General features: G+C 37.4%; 1 protein-coding gene across 1 annotated transcript in view; it reads left to right on the top strand.

Annotated features, from left to right (window-relative positions):
• plpp4 (phospholipid phosphatase 4) overlaps nucleotides 1–18,174 on the top strand; it is a 60,200-nt gene extending 42,026 nt beyond the window's left edge. Inside the window, exons 6-7 of the mRNA XM_088422203.1 lie at nucleotides 10,069–10,239; nucleotides 13,157–18,174. Of these exons, the coding sequence (XP_088278329.1) occupies nucleotides 10,069–10,239; nucleotides 13,157–13,365 (380 nt within the window). The 3' untranslated portion in view covers nucleotides 13,366–18,174. The remainder of the gene's footprint in view (nucleotides 1–10,068; nucleotides 10,240–13,156) is intronic.
• The last annotated feature ends 690 nt before the right edge of the window (nucleotides 18,175–18,864 follow it).

Raw genomic sequence — 18,864 nt, forward strand, 5'->3', positions numbered from 1 at the left:
TGTGGAAAATTTTCAATATTTTAGAGCTTTTACTGGGACAAATCTGGCATGGGGCCAGACGAGTGACAAGCATCTCTAAAACTGAAGTGGCATCTGGATTCAACAAAGCATCATCTCAGGCTGGTTTGACATCTGCGGTAATAAAGTATGGCGGCCCCAAGGTGCAAAACACACTAATAAAAAAAACAACAACTGAAATGAACAAGTTAAGCACAACAGCAAATGTTGTATATATATATATATATATATATATATATATATATATATATATATATATAGAGAGAGAGAGAGAGAGAGAGAGAGAGAGAGAGAGAGAGAGAGAGAGAGAGAGAGAGAGAGAGAGAGAGAGAGAGGGAGGGAGGGAGGGAGGGAGAGAGAGAGAGAGAGAGAGAGAGAGAGAGAGAGAGAGAGAAATCCTTTTTAAATACAATACAATACAAGACACTTATTGTATTTAGCTTGAAATGTTTCTCTGATTAGATTCTCTGTAATCCTTTGGAATACTAGACTAGTGGCTTCACTAAATGCCACCATAATTATAGTTTTACTAGAAAGATGTCCTCCCTATTCATATTCCTCTTGTCAAATTGGTCTCTGTAATTCAAGCAATATATGACGACTTAATAAGTGTTTTTGTGCCATCTAATACAGACATAATGGCATTCCAGCACTGATTTGTCCCTCTTCACAATTCAATGAAACAAAATGAAGAACTGTAAAATGTCTATAATAGAAATTCAGAGTACTTTCACAAATTGAGATTCAGCTGGTGAAGGACTGATAATACATAGTCACCCATGCCTAAGCGGCTGGTTAATATGCTCTGGTGTGGAGTGATGCTTTGCAGATAATGGAAGGGGTCACATAAAATTAAAATACAAAAAGAGAGAAATGAGATGCATCCTTGCTAGTATATGTGTGCAAGATCATCCCTGGATTGAGGATCCCTGGACTAAAACTTTAAAAGAAGGGGTTTTGGGTATGACTAAGTATGCACTGGTGGGAAATTCTCTAAGCACCATCACTCTCCTTCTGCACACTTATTGTGTGTTTCTAAAATTACTGCCAACCGATTTAATTGTTATCGTTGTGAGAGTGGGAGAGGAAGTACACTTTTAAACCCACCAGCTGCTCACATTGGCTACTTTTGCATATGCAGCAGTATTCTGTTATAACCCTCATAAAGGCAAAACTCGGCATATGGCACTAACAAAATATAGCATTTACTAACTAAATAAGATCCATAATGGAAAAGAAGTATTAGTATAACATTTTGTCGTTCACTGACTGATTTTTTTTTTTTTTTTTTTTAACAAAGACCCTTTCATTTAACATACACGAGAGCTATTTGTGAAGTTCAACACAGACATACTGTATAGACCATAAATTATATTATGGTTTTTGCCTCTCTTCTGGTTGTAATTAATTCTATTCTGCTGACCAATAAGCCAGTTGGATAGAGGATTTTTTCTTTGGGGTTATCGCTATCTTTCATCTTGTAGGAGTTAGCTTCTTTGAGTGAATAAGAATCTTATCTTATAGATCACCAGACTGCTCTGTTAAGAGTTGTGTTGTTGAAGCTTCAAATTAAATAAACCAGAAAAAGACAATTTGCTTTTCAGACTATTTTACGGATCTTACCAGAAATCTAAAATAAATCCACAGAATAAATCATAATTTTCTGTACTGCACTTCTTTGGTGCTGCAGGTAGGGGTAATGCCAATCCCAGGTGACTTTGAGCGAAAGACTGGGTAGATCCTGGCTTTTTGGCAGCCAGTTGCAAAAAAGAAAAATCCTACTCAAGGGATTCTATGAGGCGTTTTCTGTTTCTTGTCCTTATTTTATATGTGCGGCAGGTTAATACTGGCATGTTGTGCATGTCAATCAAAGATAAAATTTCGCACCAAAGATTTCAAATTCAAGGGCAGCCCAAAGCATCCCTTATTGTGGCCCACTAAAGCAAAAAAAAAACCAAAAAAAAGTTCTTTTTGCCAAAAAAAAAAAAGAAAATCGGACCTACATTGCAGTGACTATTAATTCACCTTTCACAGCTATTACATTTCTTTCCCATTTTAACCTTAAAAAAAACATACTTGTCTTCATAAATACTTGGTTCTCATTATTCCTTTTCTTTAGCTGCTTATGCTCACTAAGGTCAATGGCTTCCAGGTGCGCCCTTCAGGTAGTAGGCAGGGGACACCCTGGACTGATTGCCAGCCAATCACAGGACACACATAGACAAACCATTCACACTCACAATCACACTTAAGGGTAATTTATGGAGTGTCCAGTGCATCTACCACGCATGTTCTTGGAACCTGAGAGGAAGCCAGATTGCCCAGAGAGAACCTGTGCAGGCATGGGGAGAACATGCAAACTTCATACATGACGGTTGAAGCAAGCTGGAATTGAACCTTGGACCTCTGAACTGTGAGGCAGACGTGCTAACCAGTTTGCGGTCCTTGTTGTATTCCATGTCATAATAATCACATCTAAATGTGTATATGGCAATTTCAGGAACGTTAGGTGTGAAGATTCACAATAATTGTGATTTTATGTTATTTTTTTGTGGATTTTGGTTTAACCTAGATTTTGGTTGTCATGTTTTCCTTGTCTGTCTCTTGTCGAAGTTCATCTCATTAAGTTTTATTTTGTCAACTTGTATTTGCCAACCCGGTGTTACGCCTGGTGGTCGGGAACAACAGTTGTTGTTAAGTGCCTTACAGAGTGCTTGACAAACACAGGAATCGGGCCAACAAGCAAACAGAAACCAACTGCAAACATAAAATGCAAACACATTTAAAAAACACTGCAAACACAGCAAATGCACATTAAAAAAAGATTCTGCAAGTAATACGTGCTTCATTCACAAAGGAGGGGCACCGTTCAGTAGAGTCATCTTCTCCCAACTGACAAGCTGTGAGTTCGATTCCCTGACCATAGTGACCATGCCAAAATGTCCTCGAGCAAGACACTGAACTGACAGTGACACTGCCCCTGATGCTGTGTCATCAGTCGGTAACTGAGTTGTCAGAAAAAAAACACCTTGAGTACCCGAGTTAGAAAAGTGCTGTATCAGTGTAAATCCATTTATTTATCATTAAAATATGAATAATTATGTGGATTTCTCTTGTATGTTCATTCATCGCACCGACTGGTGAACCACTTCTTGAGGCTTCAAAGGTCATGAATGATGTTATTTTACTTTGATTAAACATTTTAAGATGATACTAAAAACAGTATTTTCCCCAACTTCTCAAGTGCATCAGCTTCCATCTCCATTCTATTTAAAACTCAAAGGTGCAAAATGTCCTAGCACATGTGTCTTTTTCACTCATGAACAACCCACTTGCTCCTTTGAAGATGAGAAACAATCAGGCTGCACACATCTTGCATTTGTAATCAATAATTCTGTCCCAATAGATTTATCTATCAAGGCTTCCAAAAGGCATGACGCAAATTTGCTTCAGTAATGCCCCCTTTTCTCCTTTCATAACCATCTGCTGCTGCAGTAATCCTCGTGTAACCTCCCTGCTCAAAATGCATGAACAAATTATATTATTCGTGGCAACAAAGAGGCACCATCATGCTCCTCTCAAATGTAATATACATTTTTCTCTCATTGTAATTCTCCCAGTGGGTTAGGGTTAGGGTTAGAGCCAGACTCAGGGACCTTTAGCAGAAAAATCATATATATATATATATATATATATATATATATATATATATATATATATATATATATATATATATATATATATATATATATATATATATATATATACGTTTTTTTAAACCCACATTCATTTTATTGGGCATTATTTTTAATACTATTATTATTATTATTATTTACCGTTTAGTCTCATAAAGCTACATCTTGAGCGACAGAGGAAGGGCTATCGTGAGTGAGCAACGAGAAATTTGGAGCGAGCAAAAAGTTTTTCTGTGCTCATGATCTAGCCTTGCTTGCTCAATATAGTTTCCTGTGCTCAAAATCTATTCTAGCTTGCTCAAAATCTCTCTTTGCTTGCTCGCGATTGTGGCACAAATATAATTCCATAAGGTAGGACATCACATGCACGGACCACCACTGAATTCTCCAGATGCTAAACACAGCTCTTAAAGGTTTTAGCGCTATTATCTAAACTCTGCCAGCTTTGCTGGTTTGATGGAAAAGCCCCTGCTCAGAATCTGATGGGTCCTCTGTGTGAACTGTTTGAACAGGCAAGAGGAAACGGCTGCATTTCAGATGATTAAAATGGCTTAATATCAGCATCATTTAGCATTAAGATAAAAGTCAAAACATTATTTTATAGTCCGGACTTCCCTGCTCAAGCTGCTACCCCCTCGACCCGGGGTTTCTTCCCAATAAAGCAGAAGAAAATGGATGGATTGCATTCTTTCATTGTGACTTTTTATTGGGGTCGGTTTTAAGGGGCTTGTGATACCAACGCACAAAATGAATACAACGATTTACAAAAAGAAAAACAGACAAAAGAAAGACATTTCACAGTATTTACAGTGTGCTCTATTATACAAGTAGAAGCGCAACTTGTATAAATCTTAGATATATTCTCTGCTTGCATTGTGTACAGAGTTGTTCTTACCCCCCATTATGAATGTGAGTCATCTTTAAAGGTTTAATACAGCATTTGAGCATTACATCCAATAGAACATGTGAGTCAGTCATCGATAAGCTGTTTAAGTATACATAAATCAAATCTGTCAAATTAATAATAACATGATTTAGCTATTCAATCGCAATTTTTTTTCAAAATTAAAAAAAAGTATTTTCTACGAAGGTAGTAACAAATATTTACTTGAATAACATTTTGGAATTATGCCCTGCAGAGGTCACTTGCTCTGAGATGGTACGTCAAAGATGTACAGTACAAGTACAGTATTTGAACTTGGCTTTGGAAAGTGTATGATTTTTTTTGTTTGTTTGTTTTGGTTTTCCAATGAGCTGTCAAACATTTTAAAGTAAAACCATGTAAATGTTCATCTTTGTCCGTCTCCGTGTGTGTGTCTGTAAAGTTAGCAAAGTTTAGTTGCTAACAACAAAAAGTACATTATAAGAGGGTTTTGTTTTTTTAACACAGTATAAATTTGAGATTATTCTCCGAAATTAAAACTTCAACTGGTTTTAGGTTGCTGCTTCTCACCTGCAAGTTTGAAAATTATGATCTAAAAAAAGTATAATTGATCCATTGAGAATGACTCATTTTATGCAAAAAGAAATGAAAATGTAGTAATGATATGTAACTTATTAAAACATACAGCATGAATGACGTAGCTATCAAAAGGGGGCTGTTAAACTGAGAAACTCACTGGATGGTAGCTTGTTGGATGATGTTAGGGACCAGTTGACTACAACATTGGCGATAAATGGAGTTAAACATGCCTCCTATCTTGAAAATAGAAATTTCTCCTCAGAGCTTTATTTTCTTTTTTTGTGGCCATGCTTCTTAGCTGTTTGACTGATTCCTGTGAATGAAACAGACAGTTTTATGGTGTGTTGAATTATTTACATTTCTAGCTGCTCTGCTTCTGGTATAGATTACCTGCTGTAGACAGAAGAGCTTGTCTGCAGTATTGTTCCTCGGATCAGTCTCTTGCTTCCTTTACAGCCCTCCACATGGCTATAAACAAATAAAAGTGTTGTTTCTTGAGTAAAGACTTTCCACTGTGAAACTCGTATCTGCAGCTAACTGATAGGTTCTTATTTTGGTGGTCAGCCGCAAGACTGGCAATTGGCAGGGTGCAGACATGGTCAGGGTGGCGTCAGACCGAGATTTGACAATTCGCAAGACATGCAATCTGAGCGGCCCTTTCCTATTCCTTTGAATGGGTTGCATCTCACTTGCATGGTATGTCCAGATGGCAGAAAATGGCAAAAAAAAAAAAAAAAAGTCGATGTACGTAAAGTACCGGATACGTATCTGAAAAAAGACTTTTTGGACAGATGATTTCGAATTGACCTGGGAGGAAGTCAAAGCTGTTGTGAATGAGTCCTTCCATGGCACACTGGGGCCTTGTCTACATGTAACCGGCCTATTTAAATCCGCATAGACTCCCCCTCGCCGTCGTTGTTTGTTTATTTAAAAAAGTCATGTCTATATGAAAACGCATAGTGCGGTTTCAAATTCGTGTTTTGATGGAAAAAAAAAGCCGGCGACATGTAGCAATTCGGGCAAAACGGAGACATTTACTGCCCGTTTGCATGAACATGTACGAAAGACTGGACCTGTTCCATCACAAAATTTAGGACGCCCAGCTTTTATGCATTGGGTAGTCCGCTCTTTGTTACCAAAATGTCAGATCCGCTGGGTGAGCGGCCTCTGTTCACTGGCTTGTCCAGAAATGTGCAGTGCGGTCAACCAAATCCCTAAATACAGAAAACTAGACTTGCACCAGCACAACATTGAAGATGCACCGTTATTTAACCAAACACACCTGCACCCGTCTACCAAATTAGAGCCCTTAGTCTTCATACTGCGTATCTTTTGTTTGTGAAGTGAATGTGAAAAATCATTACGCTGTAGAGACTGCCCACGATGATCATGTTATCATGCAAAGAAATCAATCTTTGTGGTGTAGTGTAGGTTGTCAACGCCTGCAGTCAGTCAACTGTTTTGACCACCTAACTTATGTGCATGTAGAGCTTCTTGGGTCTCCTCCACCACTTTAATATTGACATTTTTCTTTTCGCCCAACTGACCTGAACATGTCTAGCATACCAATATGTAAAAAGTTCTTGTTATGCTGGAGGCATATTTTTATCTGTGCTGAATCTGAAGGAGGTACTGACATTGCAATTATCTTTTATGAGGGGTTAAAAAATTGAATAGAGACCTGTGACCTGGTGACTGTAAAAAAAGTGAAGGCAAAATAATGCCACTAACAAACATCTGGCTGCACCTGGTTTATCATATTATAGTTTATAATACAGTATGATATTTTATTTAAAAAGTAACTTTTGTGAATTATCAAACTATTGAAAAGTATATATATATATATATATATATATATATATATATATATATATATATATATATATATATATATATATATATATATATATATACACACACAGTATATGTCCATCATTACTTTCCTGCATCTTATTGTATATGATTGAGCATCACGCTATCCTAGCTGACTTCAGGTGAATGGCAGTATGGCGCAGATTGAGACATACATACACACTTATGCCAAATCCCATATCTCTCAGCCCATAGTCTTTGTCCCCTCTTTTGATCCTAGTATGTCATCATTTTGATCAGCGTGCTTGTTGTTGTACAAGAAGACATGCCAAGTGTTTCTTGACTTCCACCATGCAGCTCCAATTTTGCGTGTGTTGCTTGGGTCATAAAGATTCATCTCTTTTCAAGGCACAAAAGACAATCATGGACAAAAGACACTCAAATGGTTGTGTTGGTGCTACATCTAACGGTAGGTAAAATAGGTTTAAGCATCCTTGAATATAAATAAATGCTATGTAAAAAGATTAATAATAATACAGTGGGACACCACGTTAGGAGATTAATTCGCTCAGCCTTTCGGTTTGTAAGGCCAATTCACGGTATGGCGGGCAATCCAAACCTATGTTAAATACCTAATTCGTTTAGAATCCCAGGTAAAAACATCAAAATTGTACATACATTTTAAAAATAGTATAGTTAGTGCTACATATATTTTTGACCTTTGACTGGCGCTTGTTATGCCTATATTCCCTAGTAAGGGTAGCCTAGGCTAGGCTAGCGTCATATTTCTTGATTATTTCCAGCTTTGTTTCCATATAAATCATCTTCTTACTTCTCTCTCTACTAGCAATCTTGGAACCCATGGCTAACCCATTCAATTTTGAATAAAGCAGTAAAATGCACTATAAATACGGTTTTGTAACCACTCACGATAGAACCAAAGGCTGACTAACAGCAGACCATTATCTCTGTGATGTGACGGCAACAGAAAATAAGTGCAATTACCTAAAAACGCCTGCAGATGGAGACAAAACAACACAAATACAGCCATCCCACCAGGGTCATGACAGTTGTTTTTGTCTCAAAGCCGAGAACGTAAAGAGGGGACGAAAAAACTCAGTATTCCACATCGCACTGTCAGGAATACATGCATCTGTAACTGTTGTTGGGGCAATCGATGGATGCTGTATGTATCAAATCACAAAGCTGACACCAGATGGATTATCTTAACTAGAAGCTACAAGGTTTTCTACTCCATCAGCACGCAGGCAATATGTGATATAAATGGTACAACATTTAACATTTTTTGTATGGTTCCAAGGTGATAGTGGATTCCAGTGTGTCCACACTCCTGTGTACCACATCACTCCATCCAAGCAACCTGTTCATAGAGGAACACAGGACCACTTCAGATATTATCATTCCAGAGCACAAAGCACAATCAAGACAGCAATGATGAGGACAAGATGGAAATCAACACTATTCAGAGAACCTGAAGTGGAGCCCATCTTGCACCTGAGGTCATCACCTCCAGTGCTTTTTTTTTTGCATGATGTATGCATCGACAATGGGGAAATACTAATGAAAATATTGCAGATCAGCTTGACTCCCAGCTTCCATGCAAACCAAATGCATGCCATGACACATTACTGGACAGAGTTGCTGTTGACAACCAACAGGAAGAAAATGCTCATGTGTATCTTTTTACAGCAAAGTTTTTCAATCACTGTGCCATGGCTAAGTAGTGTTCCTTGAGACACGGTCAGCTGTGCCTCAGGCAATGAACCAATTCCATGTTTATTTATTTATATTTTTGTAATTTTTGGAACTATAATGTGCCATTTTCAGCAGTAGTGTGTTGCAGGCGAAACACGCAAAGAAAAAAAGGTCGAACGACACTGCTACACAGTATATCCAACGCAAGATCTCTGATACATGAAAGGGCTGTTGGAATTACAACTCACTGAAAATCACTATACCCCTGACCGAGATGCTTTGTTTCTCACTGAAACTTTATTTAACCCGAGAATAGTCGATGCTAGCATGCAGCTAGCCAGTCAGCCCTCATTAAAACCTGGGTAACATATGCCTACTGACTATGAATCCCCTCAAATTAAAGATGAAAGTGTGCAATGAAAGCATACCGTTTGTTTGATTGGGTATCCAGCGCCGCGGTGTTTAGAGTCAAATAGATGACAGCCATGTGTGTTCATGTCCCGTGAATAAGAGATGAAGAAGGTACTTCATGCATGAGATGAGCTCATTGACACATAATTGTCAACAGGTAGCGAGTACAAATACTCATCATCAATCCTCTATCCCTATTAGATAAGACGTATGAAGTCTATCTGCAGACATTTAATCATTTGAGCTTTTCAGGTGAGTACCATTTAGATTAGATGACTGTTTTCCAACATGTGCAGCCAAGGCACATATTTCCTACAAGTACCAAACTACCGACTAAACTACCAAACAAGAATAACAAAAGAATGTACACCGAAATGATGATCATGTCTCAGTTAAGTCACAAATGTACTTAATCTAGACAATGGCTTGGTGCGCTGTATAAACAACAATAGAATAAGAAACAATGCTTTTAACCTTTTTATATACTACTGACATAGAAAAAAAACATCTTCTAAGAAACAATACAATAAGCGTAATTAAAAATAATGTTGTGAACACTAACTTTTAACTACAAGACAATGGGTTTTTGAGACAATGCATACTGAACAAAAACCCCAAATTGTGTGCAAAACAAAAAGGTACTGTAAGACCTGTATCGTCCCCGGCCACATACAGTAGCATAATTGCCAAAGAAATATTTCAGTGTTTTCCTTTTGCTTACTTGTTGGTTGAGCGTCCAATTTTGAGTTGTTGTTGAAATGTTTTTGTTTTATCTTGAAATGTTTAATATGAAATGTCAAAGAGACATTCCCCGTCTCATGTCAGCAAACATCCACTCGATATAACTGACTGTCTGTAGATGAGGATTTAGATGGCTCATTTTGGAACAATGCTTAGTCTCAAAAAAGAGGAACTTCAACCTTGCTATTCTTGTCTTTGTCATCTGTGAATTAGTTGCATTCTCCGGGCTTGGATTTACTTCCTTCTACCTTGCGGGAAAGCTGCAGTGCTTTACTGACCAAGGCCGAGGTCGTAGCTGGCGCCTGTGTGCCATGGTCTTGCCCCTCTACAGCGCGATGATGATTGCTTTGTCCCGGACTTGTGACTACAAACACCATTGGCAAGGTCAGTCAAAAGATTCCAACACTTGTGCATTTTGGACTTCGTTGAGACAATAAGCACGCATGCTTCAATACTCTGCAGGTGAAGAACGTTGATGAAAAGAGAAAAAAAAGGTTTGGATTTTGAACATGACACCAATACCTTGCTAGATATTAAAATACACCTTTATCAAGGATAACTTATGTTCAGGAAAGGTGACCTTCGACACCAATCTTGCACGTCATCCTTCAAAGCAGGTTATTTATTGACTTATTTTTATTTAATTAAAAACTGAATGAAGTGCCACATTTTTTTTTTTTTTTTTTCAATACAAATCGCTGGTTTAAATGAGAGTGTGCTTTTGATTGCGCCACTCAATCCGAACACAGCCCTCATCAGTGTGTGCAAAACAAACAAGAATTGCACCCCACTAAATCAAGATGATGCATTGTAGTTCAGGAATTAAAATGACATGAATGAAAAGTGCAATCTTCCGAACAGCTTTGTCATCTTTATGTGACTGCATGCACTTTTTGTGCAGCATGGATAATTACTTCAAAGAGATGGAGGATTTTATTTGGTGCCTTTTAAAAATAATATTAGTAATCTCTAGAAAGATTGGAAAATGACATTCCATATTGTATGTGAATGAAAATTATCAATGAAAAAAATGTATGCTCTGTGTTGACAGCATTGTCATTTTTACAGGTTTTTTTTTTCATTGATGAAAAATTTAAAAAGTAGGAGATCAAGGTTTCATTTGAAAATATGACGCAATCTAGCTGTGATTGTCCCAAGCAGTCAACTGTAGGATTATTGGATTAATATTAGAGTACATAACACTGATTTTCAACCCTAATTACAAAACATTACATTGTGCATCAAATGCTGCGCAATGAATTTCAAAACAAATAAATAAGTCATAGGACGATTTTCAAGTATCCAACAACATCCTGATTTTTAGTCTCAATACCAACAATAATCTAAATATTAACATATTGTATTGTTTCTTTCATGTACATTTCAGAGTAACAAGGATATTTCCTTTCATTTCATTTTTTTTGCTACAAGTATTTCTGCTGCGCTTTTCACATACAGCTTAATTCAACATAAGGTGTATGTAGTTCCCCACAAGTACAAATGCTTGTTTGCATTGTTACAGGACATTGCCACATTCTGTATGTACTGCATTCTCATGTCAGTCCCTCTACAATCATTTAGGGGCAGCGGATAGACAGATAAAGTTCATTGATGAATTTAACATTACTGAAAATATATAAACTGTGGGCTTTCTATCAATCAAAAAAACCTGGCATACTAGAAGAATGTTGGGGTTACATGACTTTGATATTTTACATAATTACAATGTGAGGTCCATCAAGCCACTAATGTTTACGATATCTCATTACATAAAGAGAGTTATGTCTTGTGTTTGATATGTCAATTAATCAAACGAAAGAATAAGCCCGCCTTTGGTACATAGGATAGTTAAATTAACCACAAAATGCTGGAGCACTTTAAATTAGCCGGTGTTAAACAGGTGTTAAAACACTGAATAACTATGATATTCAGAGCCATGGTATATACATGGTATATGTGATTTGCAAATTGTCTGACTTTGCCCAGTAGCTTGGTGTGACCTCATCTTAATTTGCATATTCAACTCAAACCCAAAGGCTCAGATCCATGCATGCAAAGGATCAGACTCACCAATCCAAAGGAGAGATTCATGCAAAAACATGAAGTCATGTCTCGTGAGAGTCATACTCATACAAATGGTGAAACAGAGATACGAATGGTGAAACATATAAATGAATCAGTTTCACAGTTTTAAGTTTTTTATCGAGCCACACCACTGACAATACCTATGCTGTGGTCTTTTCTATACTCAGCTTTTTATAAAGTGTTGAGCCTTTTTTACTCCTAAGAGCCACCATAGTTTTTTGCTTTATGGCAAAGCAGAAGTTCACCACATCAGTCCCATGAAAGCATAATGCAGGTTAAGACCAAAAAAAAAAAAGTGGCAACAGCCCCCACCGCTTTCCCTACTGCTTGCGCGATTGAACACAAACATTAAAGCTACTCTCTGAATTGAAGGCGTGGCACACTTTGAGCAGCCAAAAAGACTCTACCCCCCAAAAATTGGATATTTGTTCCCCCATCATCACTTGTTTGTTTGCTCAAAGCAAATGTTGTCCCGTTCCTCTCCTAGCACAGTGTCAGCATATGCAGCAATAGTGCAGCCCATTAAACCTGAGGGGACTCGCTCTACTCACGGTGTAAACACAAGCTGGGAAACACCATTAGCCAGGCAGCTGTGGCATGCTTGATAAATACTGATAGTCCCGTCATCCCTTTGCCTTTTTTTATGTGAGCTCGTTCTTTTGAGGCTAAGCCTTGACTCCCAATCACTGCCACTGAGAGGCCATCATATTAATTGATTGCACATGGTCTCAGACTGTTAAATATATTTGACAGGAGTCAATGAAACATTCATAGAGCAAGCTCATGCATTATAGAAATTCGGAATGGTGAAAATTGGTGTTATATTTCATTTCAGCCAGAAGGAGAGAGAAGTAGAGGCTTTAATAAGACCTAAGAGCCTATAGCATGTGTATCGTGTGGAAATGTCTCCTTCACTCTGTAGCCAGAGGCTGAGGGCTAAGGTCATTTTATATCCCCCAAGCTTGTATGATAGAAATTGAATGGATAGTTACAATATGTTGCAGAACTCTTGCCATCGCCGCTTGAGACCATCACAGCTTATTAGCTTTGCATTCCGGTTAATTTCCATTAAGTTTTAAAGAATATGCACACTGAGGCAGTAAAGCACATTCTGTTGTACTGAATTAATTCTTGGCTTCACAGAAGATGTTACAGCATTAGGCTAAAATTAACAACGGTCACACCCTTAAAAATATATCCCCCTGTGACTGTACAGATGCCTTTGTTGGAGGAGTGATCGGGCTATTGTTTGCATACATCAGCTACCGCCAGCACTACCCTCCCTTTCTGCACACGGACTGTCACCTTGCCTACGCCAACCTGGCTGCTAGCGCGCACACATCCTCGCATCCTCAGGAGGACCAGCGGCCCACTGACAATGCCACTACCCTCCCCCTTGAGGGATTGACTGAAGCGCCACTATGACTAGTGGCCTCTTCCGAGACTACCCTCAACACCCCCAGCCAGCCAATGAGCCTGCCTCCACATTCTCATTGACGACATGGCTCTTATGTACATTCCAGTGGACACAATGACACTTTTCCGCCATTCTGTTTGATTTTGATGTCATGGTGTTGACAAATTTCTTTTTTTGTGTTTTCTTGTTCTTGTTTAGCAGCTGTGAAAGTATAGATGTTGATGTAATACTGTATATGATGGTAACTTAAGAATACGAAGATATAAGGGTGGATTCTGTCACTATCAAAACCTTTTAAAATCGATTATCCTATAATTTATTGGTTGTAATCGACACCCCAACACACACCCCAAAACAAAAAAAGATTTGTCTTTTCACTTATAATTTATTTATTTTTTTGTTGTATCCATTTATGAAAATTCACTCAGACTGAACGTGAATGTAAGTGAGTTTATATAAATACCCATTCTTTATTATCTTCTACACCGTTACTAGACAAATATACCTGTGCTAAATGCTTAGCAATTGCGATTAGCATGAACGTGCTAGCATTTACTATTTTGGTTAACAAATAACTACAATTTATTTATTTCACACCAACATACAGTAATGTTATAGGCACATTACACTTCTAATAATATCTTACAGATAATGCTCCAACAATATTGCGTGAGTAAACAATATTCCATTTGTGAAGCTGCCTGTTAGCTACAATGAGGTCAATAACGTACTGTTTGTCTTTTTCTTCTGCTGCTGCTTCATCTACTTGTCAAGCATGGTTGACTGCCTTTTGTAATTTGTAAACCTAAAACTGAGCGGCTATAGAGTCTTTGCAGTGACAGGTTACATTTTTGAATAATACAGCCTGGTGCTTTTACAGAAGTTTACAACTTTCTTTCTTTTCCTTTCAGAACCTCCTTGTGTACTGTAAATATTGTGTTTAATCTAAGCCCGCTAACTACTAAATCAATATGTTTGTTTTTTTTTTGTTTTGTGTTTTTACATCACAGATAGTCTCAGCCATTTTTTTTTTCAACGAACGCAACTTGGTCGAATTAATTTTTTACATGTCCCACAGCAAGTAGCATTCAACGAAAAATAATTTTCCTAAAGGGAGCTTGAAAATAAGCTTCCACTCAACGCATAACATCTCGCTCTGTTATCACTCATCTGGAACACCATGAAACTTACATCGGAAAGTTATTGGGTATTCACACATTATAAATCATAACCAAATAGTACACGAGTTACAGTCATTTCAGTGAACCCAAAAATCTTCGACTCAGCAAGCTGCACATTTTTTTATCAGTATGTCAAAGATGAGATTGTACCAAATACTGCAGCTCAAGAGTGCTTTTCTGTTGGAGTCAGTGGTGAGTGGAGTGGGTTTATCTTTAACCCTCGATGCTGCTTTGGAAAATAGAGTGTGTAGTCTGAAATTAATAATAGCTGCTCTGAATTCTGACCCGACAATATTGGTGGTCACCATAGCAACACAAAGATGAATGTATGACCAACAAACTATGAGGGGAGTGGAGTAGTTTACTCAAACTGACTAATCCAGCATACTTTCAATGTCCATTCACGCTACCATTGCTTACTGTAACCCTCGTGGCATTAAAATACAAATTATGGAAATTCCTTTGATTTTTTTTTTTATGATGTCATAAAATAATCTTTGGGAAAAAAACAATACTGATCTGAAATTTCTAGCAGATGATTAAAACATGTAAGATTTTTAATGCAACGACTCTGACACTCCAAATTTGGGACCATATAAAACCATTATAATTAAACATTTTGAGATGTACTTTAATAGAATTTATGACATTGATTTTTCATGCAACTTTTGCACCATCCCGTTAAGCGGTAGTCAAACTATGTCAGCAAACAAAAAAATCTTTCGTGACTTGTGTTTCACCTTATGACAGTAGGTGGCGGTAAAGAACAGTTAATGACCATGTCTTAAAGTGTCAACATCACATCACAGACTACTCTACAAAGACAGATCATACATTTGTTCAATGTTTTCTGGGTGTTAATAAATGTAACCTACATATGTTTGGATAGAACTGATGCCACTGAACATTTTGAGTGGTTGAAGGAAAAAATGATCGTAAAAAACTTTAATTATTATGCCTTGAAAAGCATTTACAAAATAAGGGGAAAAAATGCAACGTGTATATAGTTCGCCAAGTGTGTGCACAAGGGTTAAAATACAATTTTGTTTCTCAACTCATTGTTCCCACCTTCCATCCACATTCGCTCAATTCCCATTCAACCGTGTCTCATATTTAGGGTTCTTCATTTACCCCGTCCCCAGTGGTTACACGTGGACACAAATGGCTGCCCAGTAATAATAGAAATCATTAAGGGACAGGTAGGAATGGCATTGTGGAAGTTTGTGTTTTAAAAAGAAAAAAATCCAAGTTTGTCCTGCATTAATCCTCATTAAGTGGGGGTCACTGCCACTGCTGCCTAATGAGCACATCACCAATACATTGTGCAAGGTCAACAAGGAGTAGCTGAGAACTGCAAATCAGCACACTTTATAGGACCACGAATAAATAATCTAGCATTCTTAGGACCACGTAGCGACCTAACTCCCAAAACAGCTTCCATGGAATCTTAATAGAAGCCCCAGTGTGAAAAGTGTCTGTTGATACTTTTTTTATCAGGGAAGATTGTGCGTCAGGCATCCTCAAAGTATGATACGTTTTACTTTGCATTTGTTATACCATGACAGTGGTTCATTTCTCTCGATATATGTTTGGCATTTTAGAATGTAAAATCTCACTTGAGAAATAACCTGTCAACCAATGTCACAAAAAAATCTGTCTTTGAATTTAGATGTTTGAAGTGTTTAAAGTGCACTAAAAATTATTGTGCAAATCCTATGTATTAAATGGGGATTATGCAGTTTTTAGCCTTATTTTATTACAGTAATTCTCTTGAACCAGCCATGTTTGACCAAAGTTGCATGATAATTAAACATGACCTTTCCCAATTGTATGCCATTTTGAAAGTGTATAGTTGGGATAAGTTGTCACAGTGCATTTTGTCCATCTTCATTACAATAGCTGTGCGACCAGCACTAAGCTAGCGTAATCACTGTAAACAAGAAACACTCAATATGGCTGCTCCTTTGTAATAGAGCGGAAAGTTTTCTGCCTTCAATGTTTCCTTCAAATGTCTTTTTAGCTCCAGTCTCTTTACCTCTTAATGCTTCTGTGAACCTGTGTGCGGGTGTGCATGTAAGCTGTTATTAAGCTTCACACAAGTGCAATGGAAAAGGCGACTTGAATCAATTCATCATTTTCAACTGATGACTTAGGTGTTGAGATTGTTTTTGTAAGCTTTCAAATTGGGCTACTTAAATGTGCCATTGTTAGATTTGCTGGCATAACATTTGTGTTTTCCCCAAAGATTTTTCTGTGATCTATTTGAATTGTAGCTATTGTAAAACACACATATTTTCATTTGATTCATGTTGGTACTATTCAATGACCTAAAGTCCCATATTTTTGGTACAATAAGGTGCATTTAAAATCTTTTATCCAGCCATCCATTTTCTATCGCTGCTTATCCTCACTAGGGACACAGGCTTGCTGGTGCCAATCCCAGAACTGGATGTTGGCTGCAGATCAAACTTAAGGACAATTTATTATGTCTAATACACCTGCCATGCATGTTTTTGGAGTGTGGGAGGAAATGGGAGTACTCAAAGAGAACCCACACGGGCTTGGGAGCACATGCAAACTTTGAATTTCTTAAAAATATACAGTGCATGTTGTAAATCAGTGCAACTCATGTATGAGGGGCATTCAGCTTTTCAGCTTGTCGTCTTTGATATGAATTCCTTTCTAATACCATTACATTCACATTATCTGTCATTCGCATGTTATCGTTATCAGGTGTCTGTTTTTTTCTTACTGGAACTAAAACTACGTCCTGCTTTCATGTCTAATAATCATAAGAAATTTAGTCCCACTTGCACAATGCTGTAATCCGATTCAGGTTTGATAATGATGAGTAGTCGCTGACGTATTTAGAGCTGTTGAAGTGTCAACCAAGTTAGCATTTATTATAAGCCAAAGTAATAACACAATTGTTCACCTGATTGACAAATCATATTCAAACTCATTTTTTATCGGCTAAATTTGTCATGAACATTAGGTACAATTAGAATTGACCGTTTAACATATAATGCGCCATATAAACCATTTCCGAAACTGTTATAAAGTAGGCAGCTTCACTTATACAGCGCCTAATAATGAGGTGCACCGCATTGTCTGAAAAATATGGTAAATGTTACTTTTTAAAACAATGCATGAAAAAAAACACTAGCTTCACACAGAGAGATAACTTCTTCCAATTTAATTTGTGCTACTTTTTTTTTTTTTTAACATTCTCTTTTTCACCACTTCGCTACCCAGTGGACTCAACGGATTTGGGAAGGTAATTAAAGTTCAATGAGTTATTATTTGTTATGAAGAAAAATGTCTGAAGAATAAATGTGTGTAAGAATTAGCAATTGTTGTTCATGGCATGCTAGTTCAGTTTGTTAGAAAATAAAATTGTTGATTTTGAAAGAAAACGCATGTCTTACCTTGACCGCTCACTGAGCAGTGTGCTGACACTTCAATACTATATCTACAATGAAGGATTGCAGCTATGTGAAATACTGTATGTCTATGAAGAAAAGCAGAAGGCTGCAATGGTGTTTTTAACTGTTTTTTACTCATAGAGCATCTCCATAGCAGGAGTAAACAGGATGTGGTGTTTCAGTATGTTTATGTAATAAATTGACAATAAAGTTATTTATTATATTTATATTATCCATCTGTCTGTGATTTCTTTTTAATTAAGTGGCTGACTATTGCTTCTAAGACATCTCTCTCAAGAAAAGGTGCACTATTTTCTTACCATTTCTAGGAGTAATTAATACCCTCGGGGGTATCTTTGGTCAAGTAAATAGAAGACACTCTTAACTTGCCCCAATTAGGTGTCTTAACGTCCTCGAGACGGTGCCCTAGGTATTAAATTTGCAGCTCAAGCTGAGAACTGGACCTATCCTCTTTAAGGCCGCCATTTTGTTGAGGCAAATGTGCTTCCGCCCCTTATAGCTCAAGCTGTACAATCTCATTTTCTCAGCCATTACACAATACTCAAGACCATGGTCACGCAGAAGTACAAAGTGACTGTTAAATTAGGAGATCAGTTCCTTCTCTGTAGCTCGCTGGACTCGTGATGTTGTAGTGATACACCTGTCTCACCCAGGCTTTCTTTTCATCACTCACGATTCTTGTTCAAATCAATTTTATAATGAAAGGTGTCTATATCTCGTATGTGTGTTTCTCTCCAGATTTATCCTCACTGTCATTGTCTAAGATTGTTGATAACAAAAAGAATAGATAATAATCAAATTATGAACAAGCATACGACACTATGACTTAAAAACGTTAATTCAATCATTGCCGATGACGGCCAAATAAGACAAAGATCCA

Source organism: Hippichthys cyanospilos, chromosome 8, assembly GCF_059441005.1.
Source record: "Hippichthys cyanospilos isolate Australia breed blue-spotted pipefish chromosome 8, RoL_Hcya_1.0, whole genome shotgun sequence".
NCBI lineage: Eukaryota > Metazoa > Chordata > Actinopteri > Syngnathiformes > Syngnathidae > Hippichthys > Hippichthys cyanospilos.